This window comes from Plecotus auritus, assembly GCF_963455305.1.
Source record: "Plecotus auritus genome assembly, chromosome: 10".
NCBI lineage: Eukaryota > Metazoa > Chordata > Mammalia > Chiroptera > Vespertilionidae > Plecotus > Plecotus auritus.
In genome coordinates this window covers 9,764,768-9,786,532 of record NC_137785.1, presented here as the reverse complement: position 1 = coordinate 9,786,532, position 21,765 = coordinate 9,764,768, and the positions used below count along the sequence as shown (strand labels likewise).

The window sequence follows — 21,765 nt, the reverse complement described above, 5'->3', positions numbered from 1 at the left end:
TCTGGGGCAGGAGGCCCGGAAAGAGGCTGTGAAGAGGGTCCAGGCCAAAAGGTGGGTATTTGTGCCCCCATCTGATGAAGGGAGGGGCGGGCTGGTCACAGAGCCCACAAATGGAGGAAAGCTCCGTCTTCTGGCTTCCACCCCAGGGCTCTGTCTGGTAAGGGGAAGCGGGGGTGGGGGGGGTGGGGGGGGCGGTGGGGAGACTGATCACAGCATTAACCACAAGGTTCGTGGCCTTAGAATCAGGATTCTCAAGTGGTGGGTGAAGCGTCAAATCCCCAAGGAGGAAGAGGCCCTGATCCTCAAGAAGCCAGAACTGCTGGAGGAGGCGGAAACGTCCAAGGAGACTGAAGACGCAACCTCACCCAGCTGGGCCGGAGAGAGGTCCCCGGAGCGGCTGGAGCCCAGGCCGTCCACCAGCCAGGCGGCTGCACTGCTGCGGCCCTCAGCGAGCGCTCTTTAGAAACAGAGACGCCCCGGGCCCCCTGGACCCTTCCGCCCTGGACCCCAGGGAGGGACCCCAGCTCATTCCAAGGCCTGGCGGCCAGCACAGAGAACCAGGGCTGGGCCTCAACAGCCTGTCTGTTCTTCAGGCTGAGCTCCCCTTCCAGCAGCCCAGCCCCAAGCCCAGCCCCGGGCCCCCAGAGGAGGCCACTCCGTCCGGCACCACTGCCCTGCTGGGGAGAAGAGGAGATGCTAGGAAGGGAGCTCAGGCTGCGGGAACCGCGGTCCCCAGACCAGGTGATTTACACAACACAAGGTAGTTTTCTACGATCCTGGACGCTGGTGGGATGAGGGTGAGTCTGAGATGAAGGTGTCGGCAGGGTGGGTTCCCCTGGGACCCTCCTTGGCTTGCAGATGGCCAGATTCTCTCTGTGTCCGCACATGGTCCCCCTCCCTCTCTTTGCACACAGGGAAATCAGCCCTATTGGAGTAGGGCCCACCCTAATGGCCGCATTTTATCTTAATTCTCCCTTCAAAGGCCCTGACTCCTAATACAGTCTCATTCTGAGGTCCTGGGGTTAGGGCTTCATCGTATAAATTTGGGGGGACACAATTCAGCCCATACAGAGGCTTCCAGGAGCTGGCTGGGTCCCTCCATTGCTGGGAGACCCGGAGAGGGGGAGGGACGCCCAAATCTGGTTCTCAGGACAGATGGTGACAAACGCGTGGCTCACAGACATTGTAGAGCCACCGCCTAGTCAGACCAGCACAAGAGCAGGGAGGGGGGGCGACTCCATCTCAGAGTAAGAGGAGAGGCCAGCTAGGCACTCCCCCATTCAGCCCAGGCCTCCTGTCAGCCACATCCAGCGTGCCCACTCCCTGCTCCCAGGAGCAGGTACGACACACAGAGGCCCCTGGAGCACAGGAACGGACGCTTGCTGGTGCAGAGGCCGCGGAGGGCCCTGTGAACCCAGAATGACAGTGACCCTCCCACAGCCGTGGGCACCACCATCCAACCCAGCCTCAGCGTGCTACAGGGACAGACCCGCAGGAAGGAGGGGCTGAAACACCGAAAAAGCAAAACAAAACCAAACAAACGGAGGTCTCTCTGTGGGGGCCTTGGGGATCCTGAGACCCCATCCTCCGCGATCTGCTTTGCACACGGGGAAACTGAGGCTCCCGATGCCTCAGGCCACACAGCGAGACTGTGCCCTGCTCAGGACCCCTGCCTCCAAGGTCCCTGGTCCCCCTCCTTGGTCCTCTTCTCCTGACCTCATATGACTCTAATGCAGGGTCCGCAACCTCAAAACGCCACAGGGCGAGGCAGGTAGCAAAAGGAGTGCAGTGGGCCTGGCGGGCCGCCTGGAGAGCAGGTGCCCACCTGCAGGGGGCGCCCAGCGACAGCCAACCCTGCTCCCACTCCTCCCCCACCTCCCCTGCACCCCCCCCCCCCCCGCAAGGGGACTCTATTGCCAGATCTTGTGACTTTTTTCTTTTTTAGGAGAATCCAGAGATTCAGAGTTGAGTGTGAAATGTCTGGATTCGAACATGCTGGTAATTAAAGCCTTGTTTTTAAAAGCAGCAGGGGTCCAAGAAAAGCCTCTCATTTGCAAATCTGATTGGAAGCCCAGAGACGGAAGGGACACCCTCCCTCCACACCCACGTCCTGCCAAAGGAGGTGTCTCCATTCAGAAGGCAACCCCCCTGCCAAGCGCAGATGGAATCCCCAGATACTGGGCAGAGGCGTGGGTGTGGACTGGTGAGGACGTTCCCTGGGCGACCCCCACAAACCCCGGCCCGAGCAAAGCTTACATTCTGGAAGTGGGGCGTGCGTTGCGGGGGGGGGGGGGGGGGTGACTGAAAATACACACGTGAACACATGAAATAAGGGAATGGGAAATGCCACGGAGAAAGCAAACCCGAGGTAGGACAGAAAGACACTGTCGGGAGTGGGGGTTCTGTGCAGAGCAGGATCAGCAAAGCCTTCTCAGAGGGGAGACCTCAGTCTTGTGCCAGTCTGCTAGGAAGACCACTGCAGAAGAGGGAACAGCATGTGCAAAGGCCCTGAGGCCGAAATCAGTTTGGCTTTTTCTAGGAATAGAAAGAAGGGCAGGCAGTGGTGTGGGGCGATGTTCCGGGATCATTGAACTAAGGAGGTGACACATGTGGGGGCTGGGAGGGCGTTGGCTGCTGTGGTCGGAGCAGCCATACCTGGGGAGAAGGTGGCAGCTCAGAGCGACTCGAAACGTTCCAGCCCCCAGCTGCCCCAGACATGGAGCAGGCTCAGAGACTGTTCTCAGAGGCCTATGCGAGGGACGGGACGGGACGGGACAGGGACACTTCTCCTGGGGGCCAGGAGGGAGGACTATGCCTGGAAACAGGCGCATAGTGGGGCCAGGAGGAGGGAGAAACTAGAGGTGGTTGGTGGGCTGGGCAGAGTTTACACCTCCCAGCGTCTTCCTCATTCTCCTTGGTAACCCCGGGGACAGTGGGGGTTCCATCCAGCAGGGCAGGACCCTGAGGTTCTGGGAAGAGAAGAGACTTGTCCAAGGTCACACAGCCAAGCCCCCGAAAAGAATGAGTAAATGGGGTATTTTACACCTAAGCCTTGGACCGCCATCTCCTCGCCATTCCCAGCCCCCAGATCAGGTCCCCCAGTACCCTCCCCCTATTTTCTTGTTCTCCTGGGGGTGAGGTTTGGGATGGAAGGAAGAAGGAAATTTCTTCCCTAAAGTCAATGTTACTCATGAAAGTAGAGAAGCTGAACTATGTCCCACAGGAAGAGAGGGCTGGGGGCCAGGACTCCTGGGTCCGAGGGAGGAAGGGCTGGGGGCCTGGACTCCTGGGTCCGAGGGAGGAGGGGCTGGGGGCCTGGACTCCTGGGTCCGAGGGAGGAGGGGCTGGGGGCCTGGACTCCTGGGTCCGAGGGAGGAGGGGCTGGGGGCCTGGAGTCCTGGGTCCGAGGGAGGAGGGGCTGGGGGCCTGGAGTCCTGGGTCCGAGGGAGGAGGGGCTGGGGTCCTGGAGTCCTGGGTCCGAGGGAGGAGGGGCTGGGGTCCTGGAGTCCTGGGTCCGAGGGAGGAGGGGCTGGGGTCCTGGACTCCTGGGTCCGAGGGAGGAGGGGCTGGGGTCCTGGACTCCTGGGTCCGAGGGAGGAGGGGCTGGGGTCCTGGACTCCTGGGTCCGAGGGAGGAGGGACTGGGGTCCTGGATTCCTGGGTCCGAGGGAGGAGGGGCTGGGGCCTGGACTCCTGGGTCCGAGGGAGGAGGGGCTGGGGGCCTGGACTCCTGGGTCCGAGGGAGGCTGACATTGCACCTGAAGCAGAAGGGAGGGGCTTCAGGAGAAGTGTCTCAGGCCCGGGGTTCTGGGGATCGAGGGGGAAGGACGTGGGGACGCCGGGGGCGGGAGGGGGTAGGGGCCGGGCCGCAGTAACAAAGGCCTCTCCCTCCCACAAGCAAACCCCTCGGCCCCGCCTCCCCGGCCCCCCGCTCGCCCTGATTGGTCGGTCTTCCTGCCCGTCAGCGCCGCCCCCCTCCCCGGGTCTGCAGCAGCTCCGGCCGCCTCGTCGCGCCCCCCCAGCCCCTTCCCCCGCCCCCGCCGCCCCCCCGGGCCGGTGCAGCCGCTGGCGGGGTCCCCTCCCCCTCCCCCTCTCCCCCCAGGCCTCGCGCGCCCCGGGACGGCCCCCCCTCTCCCCTCCCCCTCCGCGCCGCCGCTGCCGCGATGCCCCCCCCTGCGCCCGGGGCCCGGCTCCGGCTCCTCGCCGCCGCCGCCCTGGCCGGCCTGGCCGTCATCAGCCGAGGTACCGCAGCGCCGGGGGCGGGGGTCCGGGCGCCGGGTCCCGGGCGGGGACGGGGCTGGGGGGTTGCATCCGCGGGTGGGGAAGGGGACGCCCCGGACGCCGAGGTCTGGGCCCGGGCGAGGGTGCCTCCCAGGGCTGGCAAAGGGGTCCTCGGACGCCTGGATCGGTGCCCGGGGGTGGTCCGGTTCTGGGGCGCGAGCCTGGGCCTGGAGGTGGCGGGGCGACCGAGGGTCGCGGACACTGGCCCGGCGGGGGGCGGGGTGTGCGGCCCCGGATCAGGGAGGGGGTCCGACGCTGAAGTAAGGGTCCCCGGACAGGATCTCTGAACTGAGTTGGGGCGTCGGGGTAGGGGGATGCCCCGTCGGTGGTCGTTCTCTGCGTGGAGAGGGCCCTGTGGGGGTCCTGGCCCGAGGGCCGGGGCTGGAGTGTGTGGGCAAAGGTGGGGGATGGGGTCTTCCCGGGGTCAGTGTGAGGAGGGGCAAGGTGTCCCGAGACCTCAGTCCCAGGGCCAGGCAGGCAGGGATGGGGGCTGGCCTCCCAGCTGGGTCCTGTCGGTTGGGGGAAAGTGTGGTATTTGGGGGTGCAGTTATGTGGGGAAAGGGGATCCAGGAAGTTGGGCTGGGGACTCAGAGGTGGGAGCTCCTGGTTCCCAGCGGGACTGGGGGATGAGAGAAGGGCAGACTGAGGAGGGAGGAAGGGCTAACACGGGTCAAGGGTAAATGTCAGCCCTCCCGTGGGGAAGGGGGCTGGGGGCTGGCCTGTGGAGCAGGGAGGGGAGAGTGGAGGGGGTGCAGGGGGTGCACGGGGCAGTGTCTGGATAGAGGACGTGTAGCTGGAACCTGTGTCCTCCCAGCGGGGGCTGCCGCCCAGGTGGCCTGGCAGATGCCCCTGAGGAGGGAGGGGCGAGCAGGGAGGCAGGGTTAATTCGGGGCTTCTGGAGCCCCCCCCCCCGCCCCCGCCCCCCAGCTCTGCCTCCAAACAAGGGTCACAAAGTCAGGGACACACAGTCAGGGACAGCCTAGAGCCCCCAACAGTCTCAGGGAGGCAGCTGCTCCCCCCTCCTCCCCGCCTCCCGCCCACACACACCGGGTCTGGCTCAGCCACATAAACACGTCACTGAGGCCAAGGCGGAGCCCACCTGGCCGGGGCACCTGCAGACGCCCAGGGCCACGCCAGCAGGGTGGTCCCGCCAGCAGGGTGGTCGCGCCAGCAGGGCTCTGTGCACGCAGGTCAGGTGTCAGCCAGCCCTCACAGCCCCGGGGCCTGGGCCCAGCATCAGTCCCTCCCTGGTGCAGGTCTGACAGGCTAGCTGACTGACTGCCCCCCGCCTCTGTCTGTCCATCTCTGTCACTTGTTCTTTGTGTCTCTCTAGACGTCTCAGCCATTTCCGGGGGCTCCCCGGCTCCCATCCCCTGGGTCTGTCTCTCCAGCCCTGCTGGTCTCAGCACAATCTCACGTCGGTCCCTCCTGCCTCTGGAAATGCCCCCCATTGTCACCCACCCCCAGTGCCTCTCCGTCCCTTCCCGGCTCTCCCACCAGAGCCTTGGGCCTCGTTCACCTCTGGGGATTCACATCCCCTTTGGTCCCTGACACCTCCTTGTCTCCAGCCTCCTCCCTCTCCTCCCCTCACGCCCTTCCCTCCCCCTTCACCTCCTCCCACCCTCTCTCTCCTTTCCATCTCAAAGTAACTTCCCACTTTTCACTTCTCTGGCCCCCGGACTTCCTGGTGCTGACACCTGCGGGGCTGGGAGCTTAGTGGAGCCACGAGGAGGCTTATGACCCAGGCCAAGTGCCTGCCCACCTCTGGGCTTTGGATTCCCCATCTGAGAACTGGAGGCCGGGGAGTGGGGAGGGGTGGGGGAGCTGACACAGAACCAGGAGGCCCGAAGCCAGCCCCACCTGCCCACCCACTGACAGAGTTGGGGCTCCCTGAGAAAAAGCTCCTAGGAGAGACACAAAATTGCATCTCCTCTCTTCTGTTCTCCAAACTGCCAAATTGCAGGGGGAATGCATGCAGGTTACCAGTCCTCTAGAGCAGGCGTCCTCAAACTACAGCCCGTGGGCCACATGCGGCCCGCCAAGGACATTTATCCGGCCCGCCTGGTGCCGCTGCCTGTCCTGCTTAGCAGCCGACTCCTCCCGGGCCCGCAGTGCGCATAGGAATTTGTTCATAGTTTTTTTTTTTAAACTATAGTCCGGCCCTCCAACGGTCTGAGGGACAGTGAACTGGCCCCCTGTTTAAAAAGTTTGAGGACCCCTACTCTAGAGCGTGTCCCGGCCCCACCCTCTCCCACTTACACCGTCGGACACCCCAAGTTCCACGTGATGGAGACCAGCTAAGCCCGCTTCTCTGCCGTTGGCATTTTTCGACTTCTCGGCATTTTGGATATTGTTCTAGCTTTCACTCTTTGCCTTTAATTTTTTTCTCCGTATTAGACAGAGAGGGCAGGGCGGGCCCAGCCATGCGGACCAGGGTCCACCCTGCTTGTCTGGACCGAGGTCTCGGCCTCATCCCTTCACGTAGGTAGCACATACTGACTGAGCACAGTCTGTTCCAGGCACTGGGTCTGCACAGGCACAGCCAGGTGGAGTCACGGCCCCCGCGGAGCGTAGGTCCTCCTGGGACCCAGGGAGATCAAATAACGAAAAATCTAAAAGCAAGCCAGCAAGTCAATATGGGTCATTTCAGAGAGTGACGGGGCGAGTGAAGAAAATTAGGGACGAGCTGGCCACGTGAGCAGTTCAGACGGAAAGGAGCGGTGAAGTCAGCCTTCCAAAGACCCCCGAGAACTCCAGGGGCAAAGGCGGGAGCCAGCGGAAATTTCCGGGGGCCTTGGCTCAGCGTTCAGGCTCCGGGCATCCGTGATGGGAAGGCCCCTGGACTTCCACGGTCAGCAACGAGAAAGAGGGTCAGGGGGGCTTTTCAGTGTAGGGAGGCCACCCTCCCTCTCACCCTCTTCCCTGCCAGAGCCACAAACCCCCTCCCAACGTGCCCCTCCCCCAACCACCCCTCCCCGGGCTCACACACACTCCTGGGCCTCGGGCTCCCTACCTGTGGGTCCCCAGGACTGTGGAATCCACACATCCCCTCATTGTTAGCCCCTAATTTTAGCAAAGTTCCTTCCAGGCGCGAAAGGAGTGTCTCATCTCCAACTCAAGGTCACCCAGCTTGTGAGAAATCCCCTCTGTCTCGGGGAGGGGAACTCGCCCACCTGCCACCTTCGCCCCTTGATTTATCGAACAGGCATGGGGGCTGCTAGTTTGGACCGGCTGTGACCCATGTGGTCCCTCCGGTCCCTACTGGACCCCCAGACAGGCTGGCACCTGCCCCCTAATTACCCCACCGAGCAGCTGCTGGCGGGCACTTCACCCACTGGCTCTGTGGTGAACCGTTCTTGAATGACCTCATGTCCTCCCCCTCCCCCACCACCACCCGATAAGGAAGGCACGATGATCATCCCGGTTCACAGATGGGGAAACTGAGTCCCAGGCAGGTGGAGGAGCTTGTGCAACACGGAGGCAGAGCTGGGATTTGAACCCGGGCAACCCAGCTCCCCAGTCCGTTCTTGCAGGTGCCTGCTAAATGCTGGTGTCAGAGCCGACGGGGCATCTGAATGGTCACCAACTCGGGAGGGTGCTGGGCACAGAGCAACTACAACCCAGATGGGCCCTGCCCTTCCCTCTCCCCACCCCCGGGAGGCTGACCCTGGACCAGGGGGAGCAATAGATGTGGCTTTGGAATAGCGAGCATTTATTGGGCCCTTTCTGCATGCTAAGCACTGAGCCAGACAGTTTGCTGCTATGTTCCTGGGGACTCCCTCACAAAAGCCCTCAGAGGGAAGAACTGCCTGTCTGTCTGTCTGTCTCTCTCTCTCTCTCTCTCTCTCTCTCTCTCTCTCTCTCGTCTGTCTTTAAATATATTTTTATTGATTTCAGAGAGGAAGGGAGAGGGAGAGAGAGAGAGAAACATCAACGATGAGAGAGAATCATGCACCAGCTACCTCCTGCACGCCCCCCACTGGGGACCAAACTGTGACCTCTTGGTTCCTGGGTGGACACTCACCCGCTGAAGCCACACCCGGCTGGGCTATTTTTCTCTCTTTTACAGACGGGGGAACTGAGACTCAAACTGGTGTGTGTGTGTGTGTGTGTGTGGTGGGAGGGGAGGGGCGGACACCCAGACAGGAAATGGTGTTGCAGACATTTGATGTCCCAGCACAGGCTCCTCTGAACTACAAAGGGGCCGCTCTCATCCAGTCTCTGGAGACCATCTATTTCCTCTATGAACAGTTCCCTGCTCTGAGCTAGCCCAGCTCTGGGGAACGCGGCCAAGATTCGGGCCCTCGGGGAATTCCTGGTCAGGTGGAGGACACTGTTGCAGCGGAGTCAAAGTTACCCATTATAGGGTAGAGACTCTCTGCTGTGGACAGTCAGGGAGGTCTTCCTGGAGGAGGGGGCATTTGAGTTTGAGTCTTGAAGAACGAGTAGGAGTTCAAAAGTTGGAGAAGCCTGTTGCAGGCATCCACGTATATTCTTCCACTCGTTCAGCAGCTATTTCCCAAAGCCTTGCGGGGCCAGACCCCGTGCTGGGAGATGCTGGGGACACAGGCCTGAGTCAGACCCGGGCTCTGCCCCCATGAAACTTGGGATTGCCCTCCGCCAGGCCCCGAGCTGGGCACTCTGGGGACACAGAGATGGGCTGCCCCAGCTCCTGCCCGGGAAGAGAAGGTTTGGGAGGCAGTTGACCCTGATCCAGGTTCGCCATCTCTCCCAGGAGAGGCCCCGCTATAGCAGGTCCCTGAAGAAGGAGAAGCTTTTGATGGGAAACTATGAGACAGAGGGATGGACCAGGCTGGGCCCCACATGCACTGACGGAGGCCAGGCCGCAGAGGGACACCAGGGCCCGACACCGGGCTGAGGGGCTGGGACGCTGTCCCGATGGCCGCAGGGAGCACGGAGGGGCCCGGCAGCTCTGTGCGTTGGAAAGACCCCCCTCCAGCAAGGCGGTTGTCTGTTTGTATTTCTGTCCATACTTCTGTCGGCCAGGACATTTGCCCAGGGTCCTGGCTGCTGGTGTGGGGTCTGCTCCTCACCCCAGAGCCCTGGAGTGTGGGTGCAGCTCCCGCAGTGGCTCCTGGCTGGAGTGGGGCTGAGCGGGGAGGCCTGGTCCCTCACAGTTTGCGTGGCACCTTGGACAGCTCCCTCCTTAACCCAGGCTGGGTTCCCCTCCTTTAAACTGGGACAGTCGCTGTTAAGGGAGGGGGGGTGCCCCCCAGGGGGCATTTAGCAATGACTGGAGGCATTTCTGGTTGTCCCCACCCTGCGGTGGGAGGAGCTACTGGCGTCTAGGGGGTCAAGGCCAGGGTGCTGAGCCTGAGCACCTCCTTCCCTGGGCAGGGCGGCCCCACAACGAGGAATCCTCCAGCCGAGCCAGAGGTGCCGCAGTGGAGAGGCCCTGCCCAGGACATGTGTGTGTGACAAATCCTGTGTGTGTGTGTGTGTGTGTGTGTGTGTGTGTGTGTGTGGCCATGTGTGATCTGATTGTAGGCGACAGCGTGACTATGTGCGCCTGATCCTTGGCCCAGAGCGGCCCCTTTGTAGTTCAGAGGCTGTGACGATGTGGCTGTGACATTGCACAGGCTGTAGCTTCATGCACGACATTCCAGAGTGGGGGGTGGGGGGGTGAGCATGGCCCTGGGGCTGGAGGTGTCACACAGGACTAGGCCGCGCGCGCGCGTGTGTGTGTGTGTGTGTGTGTGTGTGTGTGTGTGTGTAAAGATGGCCCCCTCGGTAGGGCTGTGACTGTGTAGACTTTGCACCTGCGTGTGGGAGGCGGTTGGTGTCAGTGTAACTGTGTTGTTCTGTACATGGGGGCGGGGGGAGGTGACGCAGGGTGCGATGCAGCTTGGCCTGGGGCTGTCCCCGCCGGGCCTGACTGTGGCCACAGGGGTACTCCTGAGAAAAACTTGCCTTTTCTAACGACTTTCCTTTCCACTGGGTGTGTCCCGGGCGGTGTGTCACCCTGAGGGGGGCCCGGAGCAGGCCCCATCACCATTCACGTGACCGAGTGTGGGATGTTTCCTGGTGGCTGTGTGTGTCCGTGTGCGGGTCCATCTGCTGGCCGCCTCCTGCTGCTCCCAGGGCTGTGTGTGGCACTGTCCACTCTGCACAGCTGGGGCGGGCGGGCCCCTCCCTCCCTCCAGGAGTGCCTGGGTGAGGCCTGGGTGAGGGGCTGCCCACTGTGCTGGCTCTGCCCCAGCCCTGTCCTGAGGGGCTGCTGATGGAGCGGGCCCTCGGGAGTCATTGGGGCAGCACGGGCAATTAATTCATCAGATTAATTAGCTCCTCATCCCGGGGCAGGGCAGGGCCCTCCCTCCCCGGCGTCCAAGGTCATCCGGCTGCCTCCTCTCCCCAGCCTGGTGCATCTCCATCCGGCTGCTTCCACTGGCCCAGCCCCCACGCCTGGCTCCGGTCCAGCCCGCTGGCCACGGTCCACGGAGAGATGAATGGGTGGGGGTGGGGGCCCTGCCGGGCAATGGGGCCCGCAAGCTGCACTGGAGTGTGCAGGCAGGCATGGGCCTGTGCCCGCAAGAGTGCGTCCGGGTGAGCAGGGGCACACGGGTGTGTCTGTGTAGACTTGTGTGTCTGCAAAGGTTTGTGTGTGGCTGTGCACCATGCCTAAGGGTGTGTTTGTGTTAGATACGTGTGTTTGTGTGTGTGTGTGCGTGCATCTGTGTCTGTATATCTATGTGCACATGCAGGGGTGTTTGGTGCATGCAGCCAGCCCCATATATGTGTGTTTCCATGTATTTCTGAATAAATGTGTGCACGTGTGTGTCTGCATGTGTTGGTTGCATAGGTACATGCTTCTGTGTGTATGTTGTGTATCTGTGTACTTGTGCATCTGAATATGTGTGCCCATGTCCATCTATGTGTGTATGTGTGTATCCGTGGATGTGTTTGTTGCATTTGTGCATGTGTGTCTGCCCATGTATATGTATCTATGCATTTTTAATCTGTGCATGTGTCTCTTCACTGTGAATACGCATGTGTGCATGTGCATGTGTGAGCACACATATGTCTATACATGTATACATATCTGTGTGTATATGTATGTGTCTCTGTAAACAGTATCTGTGAATGTATATGTGTGAACATGTGTGTTTGGTGTACATGTGCCTTGCACACATGTGTGTTCGTGTGTGATGATTGGGGGTATGGTCTCAGTGTCTCTGGAGGGTATAGGTTTGTGTGTCCCAGTCTGTCTGAGTCAGTGTGGGCTTGTGGGAAGATACATGTTGTGTGTGTCCTCTCTGAGTGTGTCTGCCATGTGTGTTTCTGGAGTCATCAGTGAACATGTGTGTGGTGGGTGTGGAGAATGTCTGTGTCTGTGAGGGCATGCGTGTGTGTGCGTGTGTGTGAGTGCACAAGCACAGTGCTCGCTGTGCTGAGCTGGCCCTCCCATCCACAGGGCTGCTGTCCCAGAGCCTGGAGTTCAGCTCTCCCGCCGACAACTACACAGTGTGCGAAGGCGACAATGCCACCCTCAGGTGCGGGGCCCCGGGCCGCAGTCCTGCCTCTCACCTCCCCTGGGGAACACAGTCCCGGCCTGACAAAGCCCCTGCCTCCTGTCAGCAGAGGCCGTGAGGGCACGGACTCTGGGCCTCGGTGTCCCTGTCTGTCAAACGGGCAGAGGAGTGGTAACCACTGTGTCCGTTGTTGTGGGAGTCGAGGTTCTGGACACCCCCCGAGCGAGAGAGCGGCACACTGTGGCTGCTGAGTCAGTGAGAGCCAGGGTCGCAGTCCCCAGGCCTCGGCCTCTGCCCACTCTGGGTGCTGTCCCCTCCCTTTGGGTGTCTCTCTTTCCCCCCTCTCTCTCTGGGTCTCTATCCCCCCACTCTCTCAGGTCCCTATCCCCTCCCTCTGGGATCCTGTCTGTCTGTCTGTCTCTCTCTCTCTCTCTCTCTCTCTCTCTCTCTCTCTCTCTCTGGGTCTCTATCCCCCCACTCTCTCAGGTCCCTATCCCCTCCCTCTGGGTCTCTCTCTCTCTCTGAGTCTCTTTCCCCCTCTCTCTGGGTCTCTATCCCCCCACTCTCTCAGGTCCCTATCCCCTCCCGCTGGGTCTCTCTCTCTCTCTCTCTCTGAGTCTCTTTCCCCCTCTCTCTGGGTCTCTATCCCCCCACTCTCTCAGGTCCCTATCCCCTCCCGCTGGGTCTCTCTCTCTCTCTTTCTCTCTGAGTCTCCCCCTCTCTCTGGGTCTCTATCCCCCCACTCTCTCGGGTCCCTATCCCCTCCCTCTGGGACCCTGTCTGTGTCTCTCTGTCTCTCTCTCTGGGCCCCTGTTCCCCTCTCTCTGCACCCTTGCCCCGCTCTCTCTGGATTGTTATCCCCCTCTCTCGGGGTCTGTGTCCCTCATCTTGATGCATGTCTGTCCCTCTCTCCCAGAGTGCCTGTCCTCCTCTCTCTGGGTCTCCCGCACAACAGTCCCTTCCTAACCGGCAGCTACCACTCCATGCTCACCTGAGCTCACAACTCTCCCTCTCCGGGGCTCAGTTCACCCACCTGTGAAGTGGGCACAGTCACCTCTGCCTCCCAGGGCAGGGCTCCCGTGGGACCTGGGCATGTAGTGGGCCTCCCCCCAGTCCCTCCCAACCCCTGCGATGGGAGAACCTGGAGGACCAGGCTTGGGGGGGGGAGAGAGAAGAACCTTCCTCCCCTCCGCCTCCCGGCAGCTGCTTCATCGACGAGCACGTGACCCGCGTGGCCTGGCTGAACCGCTCCAACATCCTGTACGCGGGCAACGACCGCTGGACCAGCGACCCGCGGGTGCGGCTGCTCATCAATACGCCCGAGGAGTTCTCCATCCTCATCACCCAGGTGGGGCTGGGCGACGAGGGCCTCTACACCTGCTCCTTCCAGACCCGCCACCAGCCCTACACCACTCAGGTCTACCTCATCGTGCACGGTGAGCGCGGGGGGCGGCGCGGGGGCGGGGCGCCGTCCAGGCTCCGCCCACGGGGGAGGCAGACACAGCCGGCCCTTGCTGATTTCAGCCAGGAGGGAGGGACAGGCACACAGCGGCCCTTTAGCTTGGCAGCTTCTAAGGCAGAAGAGCTACAGGGTGAGGGGAAGGTGTGCTCACAGGAAGATCCTATTCACTGGCTTAGCCCCATTTATTGAGCACCTACTGTGTGCAGACATTTGCTACAAACTCAGATAGAGAAGCAGCCCATCAGGCTGCTCCCAGTCCTTTGGAGGTGACTTTCCAAGGAGAGGCGACTTCCCAGACATGATGTCTGAGCTGAGACGTCAGCCAGGTGCAGAGCTGGTACCGGGAAGGAGCGCCAGGCACGGGCGCCCAGGGAGGAAATGAGTCAGGTGCGCCCAGAGGGGCCTCGCATGGCAGGATGCATCAGCATTCAGAGTGGGCCAGAGGGGCCTGGGGAGGTCCCCAGAGCGGGCAGGAGGGAGAGAGAGGGATGAGGTTGCCTCGCATGGCATCAGAAATGGGCTGAAGGGAGGGAGCATTCGCGGAGACGGGAACCCAGGCCCATGGACAGCCCAGCCGGGCCAGGACAAGCCTGACTTGGGAGCCAGGCTGACCGCCTGGCTCCACCCTGGGCACCAGCACCAGCTGAGGGGCCCTGAGCAGGAGGGGTCTCGGATCCCTCACACGCATCACATCTGAGACATCAGCAACTGCAAGGGGCTCCTTTACTGTATACTCTCCTGGAAAAGGAAAAAACCTGCCAGTGAAACTCTGGCATCCTGATAATAGAGGCATGATCAAGTGGGGTAAAAAAATAAAATAAAATAAACAGCCCTAGCCGGTTTGGCTTAGAGGAGAGAGCATCAGCCTGCGGATGGAAGGGTCCCAGTTGCAATTCCAGTCAAGGGCACGTACCTTGCTCGTGTGGGAGGCCACCAGTCCATGTGTTTCTCTCACATCGATATTTCTCTCTGTCTTTCCCTCTCTCTCCCACTCTCTCTAAAAATCAATGGAGAAATATCCTTGGGTCAGGATTAAATAAACAAATAATAAGAAATAAATAAAATAAAAAAAAATCTACATGGGTCAGAATTGCTGGACACAGCCACGTCTACCCCAGAGGGAGGGTGGCCGTGAGGGTTTCATAAGCTAATTTTTGCAAATCACTGAGAACAGGGTTTCCCACACCATAAACACAGGTGAGCATTTGTAAAATGAGCTATTTTTAAAAAATAATAATAACAAATGATTAAAAATAGAGATGGGGAGAAACTCAAACTCAGGACAGGAGATAGAAACACCAAGATAGGATGAAGGCAGAGAGAAACAGAGACGGAGAAAGAGTGAAGATGACAGAAGTTAGACATGAAGCCAGATCCAGAGGAAGGGAAAACCAGAGAAATCTTACAGAAAGACAGGGAAAGTCAGCTGGACTCCTGGGTCTGAGAGAGGAGGGGCTGGGGGCCTGGACTCCTGGGTCTGAGAGAGGAGGGGCTGGGGGCCAGGACTCCTGGGTCTGAGGGAGGAGGGGCTGGGGGCCTGGACTCCTGGGTCTGAGGGAGGAGGGGCTGGGGGCCTGGACTCCTGGGTCTGAGGGAGGAGGGGCTGGGGGCCTGGACTCCTGGGTCTGAGGGAGGAGGGGCTGGGGGCCTGGACTCCTGGGTCTGAGGGAGGAGGGGCTGGGGGCCTGGACTCCTGGGTCTGAGGGAGGAGGGGCTGGAAGCCTGGACTCCTGGGTCCTGGGAGCCCATGCCCAGCCTGTCGCTGACATCTCTCCCCTCCCCCGAAGTCCCTGCCCGCATTGTGAACATCTCCTCGCCTGTGACGGTGAATGAGGGGGGCAACGTGAACCTGCTTTGCCTGGCTGTGGGGCGGCCGGAGCCTACAGTCACCTGGAGGCAACTTCGAGGTGAGGACCTCACCCCTGGCCCAAAGCCCCTTCTCCTGTTCCACAGTTTGGGCCCCATGTTTCCCCATTTCCCTAGCCAGATGTCCAGAGCCCTCTGTTCCCCCAGCCGTGATCCCCGTCACCCTTGTGATGACTTGCTTTGCCCCTCCCACTCCGCTCCCCTCACTTCCCTGCCGACCTCAGATCCTGAGAGCCTTCACCGCTTGGCATCCCAGGCCTGGGCCACACCCTCCACATCATCCATTAGATTCCAGCCCTGCCCCTCCTCCCCTCGCTCCACCCTGTCCCTACCCCCAGTATCCGCAGTGTCTTCCCCACCAGCCACAGGATTCTCCTGGACTCAGGTCCCTATACCATTGGAAGGCCTGAGCCAGGTCATGGCCAGTGGCCCCACCCACATTCCCGCCCTCTGGTCACCTGAGATGCTCCAGCCCAGCAGTTCCCAAAGTGTGTTCCCAAAAATGGCAGCATCAGTATCACCTGGGAACTTGCCAGAAAAGCACAGTCCTGGTCCCACTCCAGACCAGACAACTAGAAATCTCCCCCATCACCATCTCCATCACCATCTCCATCTCCATCTCCATCTCCATCTCCATCTCCATCACCATCTCCATCTTCATCACCATCACCATCTCCATCACCATCTCCATCTCCATCACCATCTCCATCACCATCTCCATCTCCATCACCATCTCCATCACCATCTCCATCACCATTACCATCCCTCCATCACCATCCCACCATCACCATCTCCATCTCCATCTCCATCACCATCTCCATCACCATCACCATCTCCATCACCATCTCCATCACCATCTCCATCTCCATCACCATCTCCATCACCATCTCCATCACCATCACCATCACCATCTCCATCACCATCTCCATCTCCATCACCATCTCCATCACCATCTCCATCACCATCTCCATCTCCATCACCATCTTCATCACCATCTCCATCACCATCACCATCATCGTCACCATCTCCATCACCATCTCCATCACCATCTCCATCACCATCACCATCTCCATCTCCATCACCATCTTCATCTCCATCTCCATCACCATCTCCATCACCATCTCCATCACCATCTCCATCTCCATCACCATATCCATCACCATCTCCATCACCATCACCATCTCCATCACCATCTCCATCACCATCACCATCCCACCATCACCATCACCATCTCCATCTCCATCACCATCTCCACGCTTTAACAAGCCCTTTAGGTGATTCCAATGGTCATGCTGAGAACCACTCCCTAGGCTACCCCCAAACATAGTCCCAAGCTGCCTGAGCATGACTTCCCAGATCTGACATCTCCCTTTTTACCTGGATCTCACTACCAATTCCCAGATCTCTAGATCCTCATTCACTGGGTCTTTGGAGGCCAATGGTGCCAATCGCTGGACACCCTGAGACTCCAGAACCCAATAACTAGGTGTCAGATCCCTGATCCTCCCCCATTGGGTCATCTGAACCCCACAATCCTGGTCTAAGGTCCTGGTTTTCCAGGTGCCCTAAGTCCCAAAGGGTCTCTGAGCCCAGATCTGTCATAAGACCCTATGTATTCAGATTATTGATCCCAATCACCAGATCTCTAGTCTCTGAACCCCAAGAGCTAGATCCTCCCCCATTGAGTCTGTATTTCCTGGATCTTTCTGAGCCCCAAGATCCTGGGATTCTCCCCCAACGGGGTCCTCTGAGCTCCATGATCTGTGCTCCCAGATCCCTGGATCTCCTGCACCCCCAAATTCTAGGACCCTCCCTTCTGGGTTCCATTTACTAAGCCCGAATTTCACTCCCTGCCCGACCCCTAGCAGGAGGTGCCAGCGCCTCCCCCTCCCCCAGGCCCTGCCTATCTCCCATTGGCCCCGGGCACTCAGGCCCTGCGGTGCCTGCCCCGCTGATGTGTGTCCGTGTTGTGCCCGTGTTGTCCCGTGTTAAGTGTTTGTGTCCGGCCCTGCCCCCTCCCTTCCCAACCTCCACAGACGGCTTCACCTCGGAGGGCGAGATCCTAGAGATTTCCGACATCCAGCGGGGCCAGGCTGGGGAATATGAATGCGTGACTCACAACGGGGTCAACTCCGCGCCTGACAGCCGCCGCGTGCTGGTCACCGTCAACTGTGAGCCCCCCGCCCCCCACCCCATCCCTGCGCGCGGAGGGGGGCGGGCCCTGGGTCCCTGGGCCAGAGGTCCTGAGGGAGGAGAGGATGGGGGGCCTGGGCTCCGGAGAAAGAGGGAGGAGCGGGCTGGGGGCTGGGAGAATCCGCTGACCCCCGCCCGTCACCAGATCCTCCCACCATCACGGACGTGACCAGCGCCCGCACGGCCCCGGGCCGGGCCGCCCTCCTGCGCTGCGAGGCCATGGCGGTGCCCCCCGCGGACTTCCAGTGGTACAAGGACGACAGGCTGTGAGGACGGCGCCAGCCCCGGGGCGGCGCGGCGCGGATGCGGGAGGACGGGAGGGGGAGGGCGGCGGTGCCCGCGGAAGGCCGCACCGTCCTCAGTCCAGAGAACGGAGGGGTGGGTCCCTCTTTTAGTGATGGGTCCGCGGGCCCCAGAGCGAGCTGGTGGGGACTTACTGGAAGCGTGGGCCCTTCGGTGATGAATGCTGGGCCTCCATCTCCTGGGGCCTTTCAGGGAGAAGGTCGGGTCGTTGCGGAGGACCTGGCGGGGACGCTTTAGACTATTGGGGCCAGCGGGGTCCGGGAGTCCCTAGAGACGGGGGAGTCCGGTGTCCCGGGAGGTGGGGGGCGGGCAGGGGTGCCTGGAGAGGGGCGTCGGCGGCAGTGGCCTGGGATCCTTGACTGGAGGCTGTGTGCGTGCGTGCGTGCGTGCGTGTGTGTGTGCGTGCGTGTGTCTGTCTGTCTGTCTGTCTCTGGGGTCTCCGGGGGCTTGGGAAGCCTGACAGTCGAGGGCCTGGCTCTGCGCCCCGAGGGGTCACGGCCCGCCCCCTGACCGGGTCCCCGCAGGCTGAGCAGCGGCGCGGCCGAGGGCCTGAAGGTGCAGACGGAGCGCACCCGCTCGATGCTACTCTTCGCCAACGTGAGCGCCCGGCATTACGGCAACTACACGTGTCGCGCCGCCAACCGGCTCGGAGCGTCCAGCGCCTCCATGCGGCTCCTGCGTGCGTCTGAGCGCGGGTCGGCGGGGGGCGGGGTCGTGCTCGAGTGGGCGGGGCCCGGGCGGTGGAGCCGCCCTGAATGCTCCAGACTCAGAACCTGGGGGAGAGAAGGACGCTGGGACTCCAGCAATATAACCGAACAAGAAACCGATCTCTTCAATGATGATCGATCCTCTGAGTGCCCACTAAGGGCTGGGCCTTGGGCGCTGCGGACACAGTAGTGCATGGGGGACAAGATGCAGGGGCTCGCAGAATTTATGGTCGCGTAGTAGCAGAAAAGCAATAAACATGTAGACATAAATAAAATGAGAAGCAAACACACATACACATAACTAAGCCAAAAATAATAGGATCGGGGACGGTAGCATTAGCTAACCCATCAGAGAAAGCTTCCTGGAGGGGGGAACATTTTTTTTTTTTTTAAATCCTCAGCCAAGGATATTTTTCCATTGGTTTCTTCAGAGGGAGTGGAAGGGAGAGGGAAAGACAGAGAAATATCCATGTGAGAGAGACACATCAATTGGTTGCCTCCTGCAGGAGCCCTGACCAGGGCCCAGGCCGGGGAGGAGCCTGCAACCTGGGAACGTGCCCTTGACCGGAATCAAACCCAGGACTCTTCTGTCCCCAGGCTGATGCGCTATCCACTGAGCCAAACCGGCTAGGCGGGCAAGGGGGGTAACCTTTGAACTGAGACCGGAGTGGTAAGCAGCAGCCAGCTGTGCCCAGGTCTGTGGGAAGGGCTTTGCAGGTGAGGGAACAGCGCCTGCAAAGGCACAGCAGGAGGCCAGCATGACCTGAGCAGGGGGATCTGAGGCTACAGAGGAAGGGAGAGCCAGTCTCCTGGGCGGGCCATGGTCAAGATTTGGGGTTTTATTCTACTTCAGGGCAAGGTTGCTGGAGGCTGTTAAGCAGGGGGGTGGCATGTGGCTGGCGCTTCTCAGAAGAATCACACTGACTGCTCTTCGAGGAATGGGCTGGGCGGGGGGTGCAAATGGAGGCAAGGAGAGCAGACAGAAGCTACTGCAGTAATCCAGGCTTGGAGCTGTGGGCGGGGTGGGGGGAGGGGGGTGTCAAAAGTGTCTACCTCAGGGAGATGTTTTGGGAGGTGGAGGGAAGAGGGAAGGAGAGGCCAGGTGATTCCAAAGTTGGCTTGAGCCTCTGGGTAGCGGGATGTAGTCATGAAGCATTGAAATGGAGAGGTGGTGGGGGCTGGGGCAGGGCGGGAGCCAGCCAGTCTGGGGGGACAGAAGTCAAGAGTGCAGTTTTGGACTAGCTGCCTGTACGAAGCCTGGTGGCGGTTCCGGATAGACGGGAACTGTGTGGCTGAAAGACAGACACGCAGGGCCCCGGGCTGACGAAAAAGAGGGGGAGGTGTGAGAAAAACGGGGAAATAAGAGAGACAGCCAGATGCTCCAAGAGATGCTGAGACTCAACGCAGAAGAGCAGGCCTGGCTGGGCGGCTAAACTGATGAAACATCCTGCCATGCACCCAAGGGTCCCTGGTTCCATTTCCAGCCAAGGCACATGCCCAGATTGTGGGGTCCACCCCCAGTCAGGGCACATAAGGAAGGAACCGATTGATGTTTCTCTCTCACATTGATGTTTCTCTCTCCCTCTCCCTTCCTCTCTCTCTAAAGTCCATTTAAAACAATGCAAAACCAAACAAAACCTGAAGAGCAGGCAAGGCTCAGAATGGCCCTGGGCGAGGCAGCCTCAAAGGAGACCCTCAGGGCCTTGAGAGAGACATGCACGGGCCTCCTCCTCCCAGGTCTCCCCTGGTGACCCTCTCTCTCTCCCCAGGTCCAGGCTCTGTGGAGAACTCAGCCCCGAGGCCCCCAGGACCCCTGACCCTCCTCTCTGCGCTGGGCTGGCTGTGGTGGAGGATGTAGGAAGAACCCAGCGCAGCTCGCCTCCCCCTGCGGGGGCCTGAGGCCCAGAGCAAGAGAAAAAGGGGGAGCAAGCGGCGTGGGTCTCGAAGGGGCGGAAGAGCTCTCGGCTACCGAGGAAGAAGGAAGAAGGAGGAGGGAGAAGAAAGATCTTTAGAGAACCCATCACTGTGAGGGATAACGCAAAATTATGCATCTTTCTACAGCCATTCTCGCCACCGTTCACGTTTCTGATTGTGACCCACCCCCGCCACTCCCACCCCTCTCTTAGCTCAGGCTGGCAACTAGATCGCATGTGGGGAGTGGGTGTGCGTGTGTGCGTGTGAGCCTGCACGTGTGTGTGTGTGTGCATGGGAGTGGGTGGGCAGGGTGGGGACGGGGGCTCCAATCTTCCCTCCCCGACACCCCTCGTCCACTGCCCCAACCCTGCTGCCTCTCCCCTAGGGCTGGAGGTAGGTATGGGGGCTTCGTGGCAGAAGCTGTGAGGGGAGGTTATGCAAGCCCCTGCTTTCCCAGTATATGCACGCACACCCCCTCTCCTCCCTGCTGAAGAGGTGTCTCCTGGGCAGGTTGGCAGTGGGGAGAGGTATCAAGCTGTCATTCAGCCTCTGTGAGCAGGCGGGGGATCTCCATCTGGGCTCCGGGTCCCCCTGCTGTCAACCACCAACCGCCTGCAGCCGAGGCTCCATCGCTGGCTCGGCGGCCTGAGACCTCCCACCTTCCCTGTCCCTGCCCTCCCTGGACTTTCTGGGCCCCTCCTGGGCCAACCGGTGCTTCCATCCAACTGTCAGGCTGGTGTCTGTGATCACCTGTCTGTCACAGTGCTTTGCCCTACCCAACCCCCACGCCCTTTGGCCACCTGCAGTGCCAACCAGCTGCCCTCCGTGTCCCTGCAGCAGCCGCCCACACCGATGGGTTTGCTGGTCTACTCCTCCCCGGCCTCTCCACCAACTGCACCTCCCGAAGGCTGACCTGACCGCGCACGCGTGCACGCACACGCACACACGCACACACCAGCGATGGACCAGCAATAGCCCCCTGGCTCCAGCTGGAGCCCGTGACCAGCTGTGGTTCCCCCAAGGGTGGGCAACCGTTGTCAGGAAGTCGCGCCGCAGGGCTGTAGCCTCAGATTGTAGGAGTACCCCACCCCGGCACACCACATCACGCCAACTGGGGGAGAGAGGTCCCACACAGACATCCGGAGCCCGGACCAAGATGGAGTCACCAGCTCCGACTCCCAGGAGACCCTCTACAAACACCTACCCTGAACCACACCACCCAGCGTTTGGGGGTTGGGGGTCGAGGGCAGAGCCAGGGGCAGGGGGGCAAGGGGCAGTGACTGTACCTCAGACAGGGGCGTGGGCCCCATCCCACATTGTCTTCCATTCCCAGGGTCCGGGGGGATGGGGATGGGAGGGGGAGGGAGGCGAGGGAGGGGGTGGGCGGGCCCTGGGGGCCGTGTGTTCCAATTCATGGGGAGTGTTGAGACCACCGCACCAATAAACGCCTTTTTCCAAAGTCTCCGCCTGCAGGTGTCAACGTCCTTGAAAGGATTTGGTGCAGGGAGGTCAAAGGGTCATGGTCATCGGCGGTGCGCCCCAGCATCATT

At 60.8% G+C, this 21,765-nt stretch overlaps 1 protein-coding gene across 1 annotated transcript; it reads left to right on the top strand.

Moving 5' to 3' along the window:
* The first annotated feature begins 4,113 nt into the window (after positions 1-4,113).
* On the top strand, positions 4,114-21,677 carry IGLON5 (IgLON family member 5). The gene is made up of 8 exons (XM_080644761.1): positions 4,114-4,241; positions 11,713-11,791; positions 12,974-13,206; positions 15,020-15,139; positions 17,135-17,269; positions 17,437-17,557; positions 18,119-18,273; positions 20,071-21,677. The coding sequence occupies exons 1-8, from the start codon at positions 4,163-4,165 to the stop codon at positions 20,157-20,159; spliced, it is 1,011 nt and encodes a 336-aa protein (XP_080500887.1). The 5' UTR covers positions 4,114-4,162; the 3' UTR covers positions 20,160-21,677.
* The last annotated feature ends 88 nt before the right edge of the window (positions 21,678-21,765 follow it).

Excerpts from the sequence above, each read along its gene's own strand:
- IGLON5 (XM_080644761.1), top strand. The coding sequence starts at position 4,163 with ATGCCCCCCCCTGCGCCCGGGGCCCGGCTCCGGCTCCTCGCCGCCGCC. Across the intron at positions 11,792-12,973 it reads GGCGACAATGCCACCCTCAG|CTGCTTCATCGACGAGCACG; the intron begins GTGCGGGGCCCC and ends GCCTCCCGGCAG. Across the intron at positions 15,140-17,134 it reads CACCTGGAGGCAACTTCGAG|ACGGCTTCACCTCGGAGGGC; the intron begins GTGAGGACCTCA and ends CAACCTCCACAG.